The 18,819-nt window shown below is 41.1% G+C and overlaps 1 protein-coding gene across 2 annotated transcripts in view; it reads left to right on the top strand.

Annotated features, from left to right (window-relative positions):
* The window catches only part of LOC118208441 (cadherin-4-like), a 399,806-nt gene that overhangs the window by 101,013 nt on the left and 279,974 nt on the right, over positions 1-18,819 (top strand). For both annotated transcript variants that reach the window (XM_035383132.1, XM_035383131.1), the window contains exon 2: positions 1,745-1,856. Coding sequence is in view for 1 of the 2 variants with exons in the window: in XM_035383131.1 (XP_035239022.1) it covers positions 1,745-1,856 (112 nt within the window). In the remaining variant the exon portion in view is untranslated. The remainder of the gene's footprint in view (positions 1-1,744; positions 1,857-18,819) is intronic.

Here is an 18,819-nt window from a genome sequence, read left to right as displayed (position 1 = left end):
AGAACGCTCAAAACACTGCGGTTTAGGTTATTTTCAGACAAAAACACACGTGGGTACGAATTACTGTTTATCGTTTGATCTTTTCATATACTGCCTGAATTGCAGTTGTCTGCTTGCGGCAGCGCACTTCAGACAGTGCAGATAATGCAGGCAAAATCGATGTCTTCTGTTTCTCGTTGAGTGTTTAATCAAACCGTCGGTTTGATAAAATATTTAAATATAAAATTTTATGCTTGGAGCAAATTAAATAGTACCGTTCTAAGTTGCACATGGAATTAATGCACGTTATTTTATTATTATTATTATTATTATTATTATTATTATTATTATTATTTTATGCACTTTTACGTTGGACAAAGCTATAGCGCGGTTTATATCCGTTTTTAAGGATGGGTAAACTAGACTTGCTACATAAAAGGATAAATTGACATGTTGCTTTTGGACGTAGGCTACTCCGTGCAGGTCATTAACTTTCAACTTGTGTAGCAGATAGAAGTGAAGTGGGCTATGGAAGAAACATGTTGAGCTTAGTTTCCCTAATCTTCGATGGTCTTACCAAACACATAATATATATATTTTCTGCTTGACCCACCGACTCATGACTCCGGTTTAATTGCTAGAAATTCCCCACGTCTTCTAAATATTTAACTTCGTACATATAAAGTTTAAATCATTGGAGCTATCCGAAGCGGTTTTAGATGGGATGTACGTTGCCTGCTTGGTTACAGTGGGGCTGTTTAGGACTTGCATTAAGTGAATATCACATCTGACAACATCAGCATTGTGCGCATCTTGTACTGTAATTACAGAAGAAAATTGCCTTGAATTAGAATTTTCATGCAGGCCCATATTTCACCTATTCATGCAAATTTTCAGCATGAGTAGGCAGACCACTGGGTATCATTATCTTAATAAAAACCCTTTATCTACTTATACTGATCCCACGCAGCCTACTAAAAACACACACACGCGCGCACACACACACACACACACAGGTGTGCATACACACAAAAACCTGTGTGATTTGGCAGCGTTGGAAACATATAACTGACTGCAAACATGAAATAAGGATGCCTTCGGCACAGAGCAGGCAGTATTTCTTGTGTCTTGGCAAGTCGGGGACATCATTTCTCACAAAACAGATAGGGCTCTTCATTAGAGTTAGTCTAGTCTCCTGTGGTTTGAATGCCAAGATTCTAACGAATAAAACTCTCTTTGCGCCTTTCTCTCATTTTTGTTCAGATAGCACCGTTCCACTCTCCGGTGCACTGATCGGCACTACCTTTGAAAACAGCCATTTGACTTAAAACAGTGTGATCAGTAGGTCTTTCAGAGCATTTTCTCCTAACTATCTGAACTGCAGCTGACATTAGTGGTTCGTGCACCTGAATTTACACAATGAAAGCAAAATCAAGTTTTATATCCCACACGCTGCTTACCGTAACCCACCATTGTAAAACGGATCTGCTGCTGATTTTTGGAACTGTATGCCTGAGAATAATAATTTTCAAAAATGGCATGAGTTTACACATCAATAGCAAAGTGTTTTCATTGCCTCACTGCTTTACTATACTAGGATTATTTTTTTATCCCACATTTTGATGAGGTAGGGAAACGCTTCTCCAAACTGTGCTGTTTCTGCCAGACTGAGGACTGTTCTGTACAGCTGCAGTCCACTCTGAACCAAAGTGAATTCTGTTGAGCTCACGTTTAAAGATGTTTTACGATGCATTCTTTTTCATAGGGGAATTATGGAGCTGTACCACCTAAACCGCCCTGCAGACCTGGATTTTCAGAAAATTTTTACACAGTATTTGTTTCAAGGGATATACTGCAAGGTCAGAGCATTCTAAAAGGTAAGTTTGACTTTTTTTTTTGTTTTTTTTTTTTAAACAAACGCACTGGGTTTTATATTGAGAGAATTATGGTTAATACGTGTTTTAGCCTCTTCCTGAAGGCATGAAAAATAAATCTTGCTTTTAGTCTGTGTTCCATAGGGCCAGTGCACTCTCAGTGACAAAATGTGGCTTTTCAGGAGAGGTTAAATATTCTTTTAGTTAAAGGCATAGGTCTGAGGGTTTCACATGGTGATTTTCCTCCCATGGATGGGATTTAGATGCGCTGCCTTCTGATCATCATGCGCGTGTGCACCGCAAACACACACACGCAGACACACACACACACACACACACACACGCACGCGGGTACACACAACGGCAGTCTTAGTTGTGGAAATTAGTGTCCATTGAGATCCAGCCATGACAAATCGAGCATTTGTCGTCCAGTGTGGATGTCTGATGCCAGTTTCAGATGAGGTTGGAATAGACATCTGCGCCGGTCCCTCTGTTCCAGCAGTGTGGGGACAGAGCAGCCCTGCAGTGTGTACGCAGCGCATTTGTTAATGGGTGCAGGTTCCGAGTGTCTCTCTCTTTTGCCCCTGGACGCTCCTTAAAGTATGGCTCAAACAAGTGAAACTCTGTCCTTCGGGTGTTTTTATCCCTTCATCTCACCAACTTTGTTTTACTTTAGAAAAAGAAAAGCAATCATTTTTCAAGGATTGAGAATGTTTTGTAGGTCAAAAAAGCTATATTTACTTGTTTTAGTGCAGCAATGGTCAAATGATACCTCCATATTTTCACCTAATTCTACTGGAATGAATGACGGGAGAATTTACTGGACTTTGCTAAGGTGGGAGACCATGCCAGATGAAGGCAGACCTTCTATATGGTAGCTTCAGAGAGATACACAGTGCTTTTTGATGGAAAAATCAAGCTGTTGTGAGAGGATCGAAAGATGTCCTTGATATGGACAGATCATTTTCACATTTACCGTGCTATCTGTGTGATCAAATGTTCCTAACTGAACGTTGAATGTTTTGTGGCCGCAAGGTTCTGGGTTAACATCTTTGAAACCAATGTTATTTGTATTGACTCGTTGCTGTATTTTCAGTACAGTTTCTTTGTCTTTATTATATTAACTATGAATATGAAAGTTTGCCTGCAGTTGTATAAGCTTTTCCTTTAAGAATTTGTATTTGTTTATTGCAAATACATACTTCCATGAAATAATAATAATAATAATAATAATAATAATAATAGTAATAATAATAAGAAGAAGAAGAAGAAAAAGGAGAAGACGATTGTAGTAACACTGTAGCAACATTATTTCCTTAATATTTTATTATATTTTATTGTATTGTGTGGTGGTAAAATAAGTTACAATTATTCTGTGAGCCAACTTTTCAGAATCAGCCAATAGTGGAAGAAATGAAATCGACATCCCCCTACTAATTTAGCTTCAGGCCTGCCAATATAGGCTAATTGGAATTTACTATTGATCCGTATTGTTTTCCCCTGCAGAAAGTCTCAGTTGCTGCTAACTCACTGTAGCTCTGTTTTTTTTCTATTTATTTTCAGTGCAGTGCATTTATTTTCATCTGTGTCCAATTGTAATATGATTTATTTACTGTGCTAAATTCAATATGTTTTAGATAAGACAACCAATATAAACCCTAATCAACCACCTTCCCATTTTAATCAGTCTTTTTCTGGGAAAATAGTGCAAGAGCTCTGGTGATAGTTTGTGACTAGGGCATTGGTTGTATTATTTATATAAATGCTTGACACTGGCTTTGAATCAAAAAAAAGTGCTGATCATGATAATGTTTAAAACAGATTGATAAGAAATACTAGCGTTGCTGTATAATGGACCATTGTAACTCCTCGATGACAAAAAGAGTGCCCAATAAAAAGGCCATACTGGTTTTATAACAACCTACTGTGAATTAGGAATATGCATTTTTTTTGTTGACTGCAGAGCACAAAGCGTGGACTCTTAGTTAGTTCTGATAGAAGATCAGGTAGGAAAAGTGTTTATGGAATATAGTCATCTTCCTATTCTGTATTTGAAAGGATACTTTCCTTGTTTTAAATAACTTTCATTTGCAAAAAAAATGATCTGGTATGCTGGTAAGATGCACGTAATGTTTAGGCAGTGTGGTTGTATGATGCAATGCTTTGTCTTTGTGCATTGCTCTCCTCTCTGCTGCTTTAGCCCTTGCTCTTGGCGCCAGATAAAGCCTCTGTGGCTGAAATGCTCAGATGGACTTTAACAGAAGTGATGTGCAGGAGTCTGCTGCCTCTATTCATGACATGCCTTACTACTGGGCAGCTGGTGGGTGATCTCAGCTGGTAGCGGCAACTGGGGGCCCCTGTGGCGTGTGTCTTGGGGAAGCAGGTGGGGGGAGAGTGACCCCATACGGGTCAGCCTGGGATCGAAAAGGAAGTGAGGCCTGCAGAAGCATTAATTTTAGGGGCAAAGATGAGGGCTGTAAGACTCGGGAACAAAGCAGGGACCGGCAAGCACTGCTTATGTCAAGCACGCGTGTGGCAGTGACGCTATCAGCCCAGCAGGTGGTGTCGACACGATCACAAACCGTCAGGAAGACGCGCAGTGTCTCTCTGGTTAAAAGGGTTCATTCTCTTCTCAATTCTAGAATTCCTCGAACAGTTCTTCTGGGAGGGCTTACCTACAAATGTTTAAGTAAAGAGAAGGCAATGAATGTGAATCTACACATTCGCTCTGATTATATTTTTTAAAGGCTGTATTTTCCTACATTGTTCTGTTTGGAAAGACTAAATCCCTTTTTCCAAATGAACAAAATGTCCAGCTCTTACAAATTCCTTAAAGGCCTTTATATATCATGGGGAATTATGTTTTACTTATTTGATGTTTATTGCTTGAGTCAGATCCTGTTTTTTTTTTTCCCTTTTTGACGCATCCTCCAATAGTATAACCCACATCCATTAAACCAAGCCGGCAGCTTTGTTATCGTACAGATCTGCAACACTGAGGATGCTGGCTGGAGAGAAGGCCCACGTGATTTATGCATCCAGCATGGGTGATTTATTGTTTGCAAAGAACATTGAGGAAGGGAAAATCTCCGGGAAAGACTCCGATAATGACGTTGTTTAACCTAGAACAGTCATCTAGGAAAATAATGGGTCGGACAGAGCGGGGCTTGAAATATTAGGACGCGCTGGAGTCCTGCAGCCATGGAGCTGAGGGGAGAGCGCTGAGCTGTGCAGACAGAATGGGGGAGCCGCCACTGAGCGCCGCTGTCACGGTAGGCCGGGACCTCTGAACTTTCCCTTGTACGGATTTAATTACCAGTGTCTTGAGACGACTGCTTCGTTTTTCCCTACTACTATCTGCAGCGCCCTCAAACAATGCTGCTGGTGAGACAACGGAGCTGGCATTCTGCCACAGTCTAAATGTCATTCTGATAATGCACAGCCACGTTTCACCTGTTCTAATTCTGACTCGATTGGAGATAAAGACTGCATCTCCGTGGCCATTGTAAATACATCGGGCTTGCGATTGCGTGGTACACACATTAATTGTCTGAATGGATGCGCACTCTCCTTTCATGTTGCAGAGATACTGCTGGCCATGGAGATAGCCTAGCCGAGCAGCGTGCATTGCATCCTGTAGTCTAATGTGTCAGCACTCCTCCTGCCAGGTGGGCACAGGGCATTCCTGCCTTCACTGTCGAGTCAACTTCACTCAATTTTGTTGTGCGGAAAATATAAACGCATGCATATGGACAGAAAGAAATTGCGTGGAAAAAGCAACTGAAATGGCATAATTGCAGCAAGCATTATTTTTCTGAAATGTTTTGCAGCCTATGTCTCAGCCGAAGGGTAGTATTTGGAAACAGAAGTCGAGGCTCTGCGTTTTTTCATTCATTGATTGCTGGAACGTGAAATTGTGCTTGTGCCACGTTCTCCCATGCTAAGCATGTGAAAAAGTAACCTATTCATTGCTGGCAGTCATTAAGGCTTCCATTCAGTCACACCTCAATGTGCTCTTTGTCTTTAAGTTTGAGGAAAAATAAGCTTTTGTTCCATTTTTAGTTGCTTGCACAGCATCATGAGTGTTGTAACGTCTGACATAAATGAAAAATGCTGGGTAAGAATGAAGTGTGTTTACTCGAGTTCATTACTAATGTAACAAAAAATAACTCTCATGTCCTTTATGAAATGTATCATGCACCTGCTCAGATGTGCATGCACAGTAAAGGCATATCAGGGTTGGGCTCAATTCCATTTCACATCACTTCAGAAAATGATTGGAAATTAAATTAATGAAATTAAAAAATGGAATTTACCCCGGCTGCGATGTGTACTTGCCATACATGTGCATCTGAGAAATGACAATCTATGACTCATTTCATAAAGCATATTGAATCTCAGTTTTAAACAGGAGGTCCTGTATAAGGGAAAAGTGCACTGGGGATGGATGGAACAAAAACCTTAGCCAGAATGTAGTGAACGTTATGAGATGGATGAGCCCATCCTGAGGCACCTCCACCACTGTTTGGAGGATTTATTTGTGCTGCTGGTGTGACAGCCACTGCCTCATCCCTGCCACATGCTCTCCTGTAGCTGCCACTGCGTCGCCCTGACTGGGGAAGATGGTGTGTACAAAACAATACATATTATAGGAATGCCTGTTCCCCGAGGAGGCGACCTGGAGCTTCTCAGAATGACAAAGAGTGCAGCGGACTGCTGTCGCATGGACAGGGCTCGTCCAGCGGCCACCCTGCCCGCTCCTGCCGAACCGTACGTATTCCCGGGAAAACAAGCTGTCTGTGACCCTGATCCCAGGACGACGCTCTGCATTTCCCGCCTGCGAGCCCCGCCATTCCCACGGGATGCTGTGGGCCTGGGAAGGGGTGGGGGGCGTGACTTACTGTGTGCTTCTGCAGGGAGTGGGCCTTGGATTGGCCTGGACTTACTTACATCGTTTCATTCCTGCGATGGGATCCAGCAGATGTAGCTCCTTGTATTATTCTGATAACGGTTATAAAATGTGATAACATCAATCATGCGATTGATCGGATGATTGCAGGTAACCTGCAAACACAAACGCACAAAAGAATGTCTGTGATTGCATGCCTTGCATGCACATATTCACACGTACATTCATTCATTAATATGCATGTGGATGCCCATGAATACTTGTGCAATCACATCCATGTCACTCCATTCAGGGGTTGAAGTAACTGCTCATTACTGTAATGGTTGTAATATTACAACATACAATCAGTGAAGAGAGTTAATGGTCAGAGTGGCTCTAATAGGCTGTAGGGTCATAATGTGGGGTTTGGTGATTCTTTCATGTAGAGCACCCTGCCAGGGGTAAGACTTGATTCAGAAAGTTTCATCACCTCAAAACCATTCGCAGCAATAGGGAATTCTGGCGACTGCACATTGTAGGTTAAACCATCAGGCTGAACTGTTAGCTCAAACAGGCACCTCGGAAAATGAGGATAAGGGTTTTGTTGAGCTTGGAACAAACTGAATTGTACTGCAGTTTCTCCAGGATAATAGGCCTTAAATTCCCTGTCAGTACATATTCAGAAAATCTTAGTGACACGTTTCTCTTTACGGTCCAGAGGAGTACAGGCCTTTTGCCTGAGGTCCTTTCCTCAAGACAGAGCGGTGCAAAGCAGCACAAGACTGGCCGGGCCCCAAGCCCTGCACAAAAACCCAGATTCAGGCTTACTACAGTGATAGCTTTCTTTAATGTAGCATAACAAATTTGAATCTTAGAATCTTGGCTGTGATGACAAGTGATGCCATTTGTATGAACAGTGACATATTAATGCATTAATGCTTTTTTATATCATTTGACTATTCAAAAATATGTAAAGGACTGAAATTGCTTTTGAAAGCATATGAACACATATTGATATTATACAAAACAAGGCTTTGATGTTGCACTTAAAAATGTTTTAAACTTATCTCAAATGAGATATTTCAATGCTATGACCGAATCCTGTCAAGTCATTTCTCTCACAATGTAGGCTAGTGCTGTCATTTTAATCTTTGGTTGCTAAAATTGATTGGGGGAAAGAGATGTCATATGACATTAAGTAAAGTTTCATCACAAACTGCATTGGGATTAGATTTAATCGAGGACAAAGCCATAAACATTGACCTCCACTGACCAACATGCTGAGAAAGGATTATTCTTATATGTTAATGCATGCCTTGTACAGTGTCGCTAAAGGACAATGTGAGCAAGGGGAACAGTGATACAGGTTGCCCCGAGCTCTAAAAAAACAAAACAAAACACAAAAAAAACATATTTTATTGAAGCTTACGCTGTGTGTATCCCAGTGGATTTCCCCCCCTTTACTTTTCAAATAGAATAAACTTGTTTTGATATCTTGTTTTCATACCTTGAACTGTGACCCTTTTGTGGGTTTGAAGCAGTTCTGAAGTTTCAATGATTTCTGTATTACAATGTGGTGGGGGTGGTAGTTTTTCTGGAGTCATGACCCATTTGCCGCCTCAGTCTACAAAGAAAAAAGAGAATGCTCTCTCTCTCTCCCTCTGTGTTTCTATCCCTCTCTGCCTCTCCCTACATTCTGATTGGCTGTGTCTGCGCTGCTCTGTAGCCTGGGGAAGGGGGACTGGTTGAGTCACTTGGAGCTGACTGTACTGGGAACATTTCCTGCCTCAGATACTAGACCTGGACAAATTCCAGTCAGAGCTCGAGTCTCAGTTATCCCGCTCATCCGCAACACCACTGCAAACATGCCCAAGGCTGGGGGGAATGATGCATTTATCACCAGACGCATCAGTGAGTCCACCAACCAAACACCCTGTGCTCTTCCGCCCCACAACATTTGTTTTCCCAAAATGGATAACTTATACTTCCCAAATTTCATACATTGTACCATCCTCCTTGCAATCAGTGTGGTCCACCCCAGTTTCTATTTGTTCACACTGTTTTTCAAGAGCTTTTGAAAACAAATTGACTAGGTGGTTTGAGATGCTGTTCTCCTGTGCTAGGGTATGTGGCAAGGTAGGGCTGTCAATTATTATTTTTTTAAACAAAAAAATGTATTTGAATATTGCATTCTGAAAAATAAAGAGATTTTATTATATTCAAAAATGTTGCAACTAACATTATTTAATTGCCATAAAATATATTGGATCCTTTTAGTCACTTCCTGTTATGTGCGTTATGCCCACCGGGGGGTGGAAGAAGGGCACAAAGGCAAAGGAAGGTAACATTCCACTAAAATATTTTATGTAAATCATTACTGGTTGGTGAAAAAACAAGCAAGATTGGTTAACCCTTATCTACTAAAGGCAAATTGACTGACACTATACAGTAATTTTTAACAGCGACTTGGATAAAGTGAAAAGCTATACTCTAGCATTATTACATAAAAACAGTCTAGGTCATGTGTCGACAGTCTAGATAATGTATTTTAACCAAACAATTAAACCCTTATTTTATTCTGACCACAACTTTCTAATTCAGTAAGAATGGCCTGGGGAACAAAATAGGCTACATTGTGATGAAAACGTTACGAAAAATGGTGATGTTTTCGTGTGGCCGCCTGAAAAACAGCTTTTTAAAAAATAGATTATTTGCCAAACACACAAGACAATCCACTTGACTTGAGGTGAGTGCTTCACATTTTTTTATTTATTTACAATGGTCCCTGCTGAAGAAAAAACATGCTCCCCTTGAGCAGGGCTGGAATGCGGAGGTATTTCTGTGCTAGCTGTGGAATGGCTTTTCATCACACAAAGATGATTTGGTTAACTGGTCATGGCATTTTCCATACATCATCATCTCCTGCTGCAGAGCATAAATCAGCAATGGTATTTTTTAAAATTCAAAACCTTATTGGCTTAATGGCAGTACTAGAAGAAAGGGTCATTTGGTAACATATTGAAACACGGTATGTTAGATTTACAGCACTTACGTATGACTTAAAAAAATGCATATTCATATTAATTTAAACAATATATTTTTAAGGAATATTCTAATCTTTAATCTAAATTTGACTATCCTATAGCAGGGTAGCAGCAATTTGGCCCATGCTACACCAGAGCTACAGATTCGGGATTTGCACCTGAATTATGTCCTCGGTCATTAGAAAGGCATTTTCTGAAAGAAGGAGTAGCAGGTGGAAGCCATTATTTTTTAATGAGATTTTCAACATCTTCTCCCCTGGCCCCAGGAGATGGTGATATTTCCTGCTGATTGAGTTACTCAGCAGTGTTTGTGAACTGAGTGTCCTTGTCATCTGTTAGGTACATTAAATGCTGGTGTCTGTGGGCAAGAAGCAGCCTTATTGGGTCCTGTAGGAATTGTGTTACACTCCATCTGAAAATATAAACCATTTTTAAATAGTCTACATAAAATTTGTTTCCTGGCTGAGATGACCTCCTATTTTAAGAACGCTCAAATACATTGCACCTCTATCCCCCCTACCGTGCCTTTTCCTTGTGAACTTTTAGCTAATGAGGAGGACTAAAGATGTCCTGTTCCCTGTAGTCGGGTGCAAGGCAAACTTCCAATTTTCTCAGCTCAGCTTCCACATTGAGTCAGGCTAGATACCGGTAAAACCGTAGGAGTACTGTGCCTGATTGTGTCGCCATTGTCACCCTCTTAAGTCCTGCCTGTTTTTTCTCCCCTGGAATAGTTGTTCCTAAGGCGCTTGCCTTTCTCCAAGCTGTTATTGTATTTCCAAACCCAGGATGGGGATTATGGTGGCAGGTTTCTGATAAGATGAATCTTTTTTTTTTCTCTTTTTCTGAGAATCATACTGACCCTCTCTTCCTTCCAGCCTTTTCTTAAAAACCCTTTCAGCAGGAGACATGGCACCCAGTGCCGATACAGCGAAGTGACCGAATATTACTGCACCTCCCCCCCACACACACACTCTCCCCGCACCTCATCTGTTGAGAAGTCAAAATAATCTCTCTTGTCAGGTTAAGCACTGTTGGGGAAGACAAAACAGTGCTGAATTTCAAATGATATCTGATGGTTTTTGTGCACATTTTTGGATTATATGAAAGGCTGAGCTCTCCCTGAAGTGAGGGATGTGATTGTGGGCAGAAAAATTGGGGTGATGGGGAGTAATGCCCCCCCCCTCTTGGATGTGCATTAGTGAACTTTCTTGTGGGTCTTGCAGCCATCAGTTCAATCTGGATATCTGCATACATCAAACATGTGATTCAGACTTGGCCTCCCCTGCAGATTCGGCCATGGGAACGCAGGCAAGCCTCTGCTCATCTACAGGCCCAAGGGGAAGAAAGGCGTGAGGACGTGTCCTTATCTTGAAAATGAGATAAAATTTCTGCTGTTAAAATTTCTCTGCTCTTACTCTCTGGGAGCGACACAAAATAATGGATATGAAAATACAACTACAAAATAAGGATAGAAATCGTTGTGCTTTACAAACATATGATGAAACTAACTTGAGCAACAGTATAGGGCCAGCATATTTCTCTATTGTGAAAATACAACTATCAGTTGTTCATTATTGATGGTTTATAGTGCTGTGTATGTCACTGTGTTTCTGACTGTGTTTCTGTGTGTGCGTGCGTGTACATGCGTGAACGCATGCCTGTGTGCACATGCGTGCTCATGCGCCGAGTGGAGGAACATAACATATCGCGCCAGGCAAAGTGTGAAAGTGAAAAGTTAATCCCTGAAGGTGCGCTGAAATTCAACCTTCAAAGAGAGATTATGGTATCATTATCAGACCTGGAAGTTGGGAGGCAGCGCTGGATCACTTGGGATCATTAATGGTGGAGCGGAGCAGTTTCTACCCATGCCTTTAAGGTGGGCCTTGCTGCTGCTGCAGGTGCTAAACCCTTTTTCTCGGCTCTGCTTTGCAATTCTTTTTTCCGAGCCCAGAGAGATTATCTTATCACACCTTGAAGCTGTTAGGACAGCGCCTCTTTCCTGCTTTTTCTTCTCCAAAGAAAGCCACTGCTGCCTCTGCGGAACTTTTCCCCTTCTTTGTTGAAAAGGCCTGGAAATTGAGTGTTCGTGTGAATAAATAAAGTTGAGTGGAACCTGCAGCGCTTTTTTAAAAATGTCCTTTTTAATGAGAGTGGGGATTTTTAAAAATCCTGGGTGATTCTGAAGGGCACAGTGCACACAGAGCTGTGCAGTCATGGTTCTTGACTGTGACAGGTCACCATGGATCAGAATTCCCTGTCGTCACTCTGTTAAGGGAATGTGTGCCAATCAGTATTTGCGCAAACCTGTAGTAATTTCACTGAACTGCCGTCAAACTCTGTTAGTATATGTTTTTCTAACAGCACAGCACAGCCCAGCATATGCTATATATTGGAGTAAAATTGTTCCAGAGGCAATGTGAGAATTTGTCCTCCTTATTTTGGAAGCTAAGGTGAAGACTTGCTAATGCATAGCAAGTCTTCATTAGCATTAGCAAACATAAAAAAATATGTTTTGGTTTTACAGAGAATGGATTTTATAACACATATGCTGGTTATATTTTATATGTGGAATGCAACAAAAGCAATGGGAAGTATGGGAATCCTGTTATTTGGAGCAGTTTGTTTAATTTCCCACAATGCCATGCTGTTTCCATCTTTGTGCAGGTTCTTTGACACTCTTTGCAGCAATTGAAATATGCCTGCCTACCATCCCACCTATAGCTTGGCCAGTTCCCAACCAGCTGCTTTCCTCTCTGCTCCATTAGATCCACATTTTTGCCTTTGCAACATTTTAATTACCGTTTAATTGATTTAGTTAAAAACAAAATTGCTGTGAGACAAGCCAGGAAAGTGAAGAGTCAGCTGTGCACCACTGAGGGTTCCTCCTCAAGGAACGGATGATAAACAGAGGGGTCTTCAGTCTGCATCTCCCCACCTTTCTCCTCATATTACTTTAATCAATGGGACCATTAAAACTGCATGAAGCCTATTGGAAATGTTTTTCCGATTGTAATGAGAGGATTTTTTAATTATCAAGTTCAGGAATGGGGCAAGAAGTAGCCTCTCGCATCAGTAAATGTGGATGCTGCTCAGCTGATTATTATAATAATTTGATAAAATAGCTGAATCTATAGGCTGCTAGGTTTGGAGGGTGTTTGACCTTTGTCTGCAAGATCTGTCACCATTCTATTTTTTTTCCCTAAAGCTCTACGAAGGATCATTATTGTTAATCAAAGGAACTTTTGCATTTGAATTTTTTAATCATCTACCAGAAGCTTGTGATCTTGAGAACTCAAGCAGGACAAATCCGAAAGCATTATGGCTTCATATGCTATTCCCTTTGCTGAATACTGGGAGACCTTCATCTTTGTTAAGACAGGATAAAACACAAATCCTCAGAAGACAAAAGTTCTTAACCTAATTACAGATTGTGTCCAGAACTAAGATGAGTGTTTTAACCATTATAATTCCTAAATCCTGTGAAGACTCTAATTGAGAGAAACTGGGACTAGAAACATGGGAATGAAGGACATACCAATGTATGTTGGAACATCCGATGCAATTAGTCATCAAACTAAAGGCAACTAATTCTGTGATACTAATTCATGAAGCAAAATAAATATTCAGTCCTTACTGCCCTGTCAAAGAAAAAAGCTCAAGATTTTATTCAGCAGGAAATCGGCCAATGTCATTCATCCTGTGAGGACAGTAAAAGTGAGTACTGCATACTGTAAATGCATGATCAAAGTTAATCAGCACGTAATCACCAACTTTCTCTCACCTAACTAAAACTTTCAAAATGTATTTAATGCAACCTTCCAGTCTAAAGGGACATAGGAAGAGGAGAGAACTCTTCTGTTAGTGGAATTATTGCAGTAATATAGTATATAGTAAGTACAGTATATTAAACTGAGGTTGCATACTTGTTCATTCCAAGTCAGGATTTGAAATACAACCAGGGTACATGGTATTGAGCTTGTGCTTCCTTTTGAGAAAAAAAAAAAATCTGCCATTGTTGTGATTTTCAGCACAGCCCTGGCACATGATTTGAAGCACCAGTGGACTGGAGCTACATCCATTAATGGACTGTATTTCTCAGTGAGGCAGGCCTCTCTCTCTGGAGGATCCGCCCCTCTCTGGCTGGAAGTGTGGAATGGGCCGGCTGTGCCAGTGAAGTGAGGCGAGGGATCGTTGACCTTGCCTTCACTGAGAATCACTGCGCAGTGAGCTTGATGCAGCTGAACCTGAAACCCAGGAATCTAGTGAGCAATTGGAATGGGGATACGCGGAAGACTTTTCAAATGAAAAATAAATTAACAACTATAGAGAGGCAAATGTTCCTTGGGGGAGTTTGTCAGCACATCCAAAGGACCAGAGCTTATTGGCACTTGATTAATCTGTGTGAATGTATTCACTACAAGGTTTGTTTGTAATTTAAAAAAGCAGTTCAGCAGGAGATGTAACATCCTGAATGCACCCTCTCTGTCATCCCTTTATTGTCTGTACTCTAGCCTGAAACTAGTGCTCAGGGTTTTCCCTACCCCCCACCTCCTCAGTGCCCCAAACAGCATTGTTCAGCATCAACAGTGGTCATGGATGGCGGAGAGAGATTGAGTGGGCCTGTCTCACCCAATATTTGTCTTTCACGGCCAGGACCTCCACTTGCCCAGCCACGACTCACCAACTGGGACCCGGAAGATGAGTCAGCATAATTTCTAATTCTCTTCCCTTCCTTTCCGTTTTCTCCTCTTTCTTCTTTTCATTCTGTCTCTCAACTGGCCCCTCGGTGTTGGATTCCCCCCTGCCCTCCACATCTTGATTTATGACTCACATTTAAGGATAAGCTACAGAGCACTACGGTCCAGCACTTTACATCAACCAAAAACAAAAAAATGCGCGAACCTCTTACCTCTGTCTCAGCATTCCTTTCCTCTCCACCTCTTTTTCTAACTGGTATTTCACCTGGAAGCCAACCAGACCAAATAGCAAACAACTTTAAAATGATTTGTAATTGTTTTCAGATGTTCTGACAGATTACATAGATTGGGGGCCAAAATTTATTTTACTATACAATTGGACTTTCATCATCCAATAAGCTTCAATTGTAAGTGTATTATTTGTCCTGTTACAATTTTGAGTTTTTGCATTCTGAAGCAATGTATTCTATTATTTAGCTAACCAGTCAAATTAAGTGGCCACAGAACACCATGCAAGGTGGTTATGATTAACAATGAAGGGTATGCACTTGATTGTATTTGTATATGTTCTGAAGCACCCATTCAGTGCAATGGCCACCAGGTCTTTACGTGCAGCTAGTTCCTCTTTTAGCCAGAGGAGCTGAATGAAAAGACCTGCTTTTTCTACTCAGACCTATTCTGGGAAGTTATCTCTGCTCTGGCTTCAGCAGTTGAGAAGTGGTCTGAAATTGATCAAGAGATCCCTGATGAAGGATGCATACCTCCAAGCAAAAAAAGGCACAAAAGCTAAGACTGCACCCTAAACAAAGGCCCCTGTGTTTCATCCCCTGTTTGCTCTCAGCCTGCTGCTGTGTGTGTATCACCAGGACTTTCCTCTTGATGCTAGTAGAGGAAACGGAGGCAGTATTCGAATTACAATAGCACATGGAGACCCTTATACCTAGCTATTGTACAACACGGATGTCATCTCTCTCTCTCTCTCTCTCTCTCTCTCTCTCTCTCTCTCTCTCTCTCTCTCTCTCTCTCTCTCTCTCTCTCTCTCTCTCTCTCTCTCTCTCTCTCTCTCTCTCTCTCTCTCTCTCTCTCTCTCTCTCTCTCTCTCTCTCTCTCTCACACACACACACACACACACACTCACACGTTTCCACACACAGTACAAATGTGGAACCCCTGTAGACGTGCATGCGCTCGACTGAGTTGACTGAAAGGACCTACAGGAAGTTGAGGCAGTGCACCGTCCGGAGGGTGATTATCTTAAATTAAGAAATTAAAGGATTACAAAACAGCCGTGTAATCCAGCTGTCAATCTTACACCTCATTAGCAAATAAAGGGCAGACACTGGAGAGAGACATACAGAGAGACCGGCAGTGGGAGAGTGGGGGGAATAAGCGGTACTGGTCTGCTCAGTACCCACTCTATGTGCTTTGAGCAAGGCCTTGTTAAGCTTTCATCTGCCTCTGTTCCTCATCTCTGTTCAGCCTACAAAACGGGGTGGAGCAGAATGAAAGCAGGAATGTGATGTCAGTCACGTCTTAAACCTGTAGGTTTCTTGTAATTCCCATATTAATTAAGAACTGTGATTTGTTAATTTAATTGTAGGTGCTGTGTTTTCCCTACCAGGGTAATTTGCCTTGCAGCTGTATGGATTTTAAATGAAAAGCAACAGGGAAGCATACAGATCATTTATTAAGAATTGATTTGCTATAACATGAGTGAGAATTACTGGAGTCTGGAAATCTAAGTCTGTAGGGAAATTTGCTTGATGTACCTTGCTGGAATTAGGAAATGACAGGAAATTTGCAGACTGCATCTCTCTGCGCTCTAAGAAAGGCACCAGCTGGAAACTGTTCTACCTTGTTGGATCAATACTGTATGCATTGCAACACACTTTACCACTATGGAGGCTTGTAAGCCTGAAATAGTGGAAGCTAAAAACCTACTTATTAATGGTTAATTGCCACCAAATCTTGCTTGACTGTTATATATTGTTTAATATGTCTGTTTAAGTAAGCATTATACATCTCTGATTACATCTAGTGTGGTAGCATTTACTCTTTAAGTAATTTTGAAAAGAAACTGGTTCCCATTAAATAAGTTTGAATGTATGGAATGTATCTTTTGAATATAATTAAATTTTAAATGTGATGTGTGCCTCAGCTTGCACGAAAGGTTTTAAAACCTTTTACAGTGTTGCAGTGAGGCTATGGTGAGTAGCAATGGTGTAATCTTGTAGGAATGTTTCTACAATGTTTATTTTATTACCTCGTAAAGCGGTCGAGACCACAGTATACTTGTCTTTAGTGGCAAATGTTTTTAGGTTGTGTTTACGACTTGACAAAATAACAGAAACCTTGTTGATGCCACCTCAATAGACACAATTAGGTAAACAGCAATTCCCTGCTGATGGGTGGTGCTTATTGAAAACAGCACATTTGTGAAGTGCACAAAACAATTAAAATTGGTTCAGGACAATTAGCAATTAGCCCATGTATTTCAAGTCTGCTGCAAAGCCAGGCACGGTACTGGGAGTGCTAGTCTTATTAAGAGACCTGGCGTGCCTCATCTCTAGTAGGCCATGCGGTCACTGGTGGGTGTGATCTGCCAGGCTTTTGCTGCTGGTCCCTGTTGCTGTGCACTAAGTGTGGGAAAAAGAGGCAGCAGCCAGATAGGCCTCTGTGGGGAGAAAGGGACATGACACGTGCCTAGAGGAAGTTCATTCAGGCCGCTGGCCAATGGGGTCAGCACTCACCACCAGGGCTGTGGAGGAAGCAAGCGAAAGTGTTTGTCTCAGAGTTGAGCCTCGGTGGTGCGCACAGTGTGTTTTGACACTCCGGTGTGATGCCAGGGCCTGTGTAATCAATCAAGGGCGAGGGCTAATGTTTCTGGAGTGCATTAATGCCTGCACTGGCTGAACAGTGCTGACACACACACTCTCTCAGAGGGAATCTTACCGTACATGGATTCATTCAGCAATTCTCAATTCAGCACCCTTCAATCAAAGAAATTATTGCCCATCCAGTGTGAAGCTCTCCACCTCGGCTAATTATAGGTACTCCCCCAAAAGTAAAAGGTAGCCTTTTCTCAAGATATTTTGTTATTGAGAATTTTCCGATGGAAGAATGATGAAAATTTTTCATATTATTTTAATTTTTTGCTTGAGTAGCCCAAAACATTCCCCTTGTGCCCAAAGGACTACACATAGCCTATTTCTGGCACCAGTGTTGTCAACCACTGTTAATAAGTGAAAAGTGAAAAGCTAATGGCGACAGTTAAATTGAAACCAAGAATAAATTGAAACCAGGAAAGGAAGAGATGGGAATAAGAAGATCTTATTTATCGCCAACATGTTTAATTGTGTGTTTTTATTCGCTCACACATTCTGGTCTCCAATCTGTGCTTTAAAATGGATGGTGATTATCTGGTCAGGATTCAGTTATAGTTTGTCAGTGTGTTGATTGGCCACTGCTGTTTTCCATTTGCTGCACTCAGAGAAGCGTGCCATTTCTCATTATCGCAATGTTTCATTTATTTGTGCATTATTCATAGGATCTGTGATTCACAAATTATGCCAGAACATGTGTTGACAGATTATGTTTTTTAAGTGTTTATTTTTTTTTTGGGGGGGGGGGGGTCATTTACTGCTCTCCTGTTGTGTTACCAGGATTATGCAATCTCAGAAGCCTCATAAATACTTTCACCTTTGTGAAACTTTCACTTTCACCTTAGACAAACAGATTTTCTCCATAAAACAAGGCATTTGACAAATGTGTACGCACATAGACATTGCGTATACTAAAACACGTGTTGAATCAGCTCCCTCTCATAATTAATACACCATATTATTGATTTCATTGCCCGATGGGAGATATTTAAAATTGCACCCTGATGGTGGGGATATCATATGAAAAAGTGTACAGCATCGACTTGTATACTATATCTATGTTCTCTTGTCTGTCTTTCCATGCTGTATGAAAGCAGTTTGCATGTTACAAAGTATTACATTAGAGCTGTAGTAGAGAAAATATGCTGAATATATAATGTAGCCAACAGCAATAATGGATGTCTTTGCACAGTTAAAATCAACGCAAACCACAACAACTAACATTAGCTTTTTGCATTATTAAATATTAATTCAACACGCTGCACTGTGTTCTTGCACAACATTACTTACAGTGAATCGTTTACAATGCTCCAGATTGCAAGTATGCAAGTTTACGGTACAGGCATATTACTGCATTGATTTTCTTTGATGAACAAATGAATTAAGGCCATGACTGATGTATATTTGGCCCTGTGTAGTTCTCATAGGAGGAGGAGCAATGGAGTGTCAGAGGAA

The sequence above is a fragment of the Anguilla anguilla genome, chromosome 11, assembly GCF_013347855.1.
Source record: "Anguilla anguilla isolate fAngAng1 chromosome 11, fAngAng1.pri, whole genome shotgun sequence".
Classification (NCBI taxonomy): domain Eukaryota; kingdom Metazoa; phylum Chordata; class Actinopteri; order Anguilliformes; family Anguillidae; genus Anguilla; species Anguilla anguilla.
The sequence above is the reverse complement of the archived record's forward strand: the minus strand, read 5'-3'. Positions and strand labels throughout refer to the sequence as shown.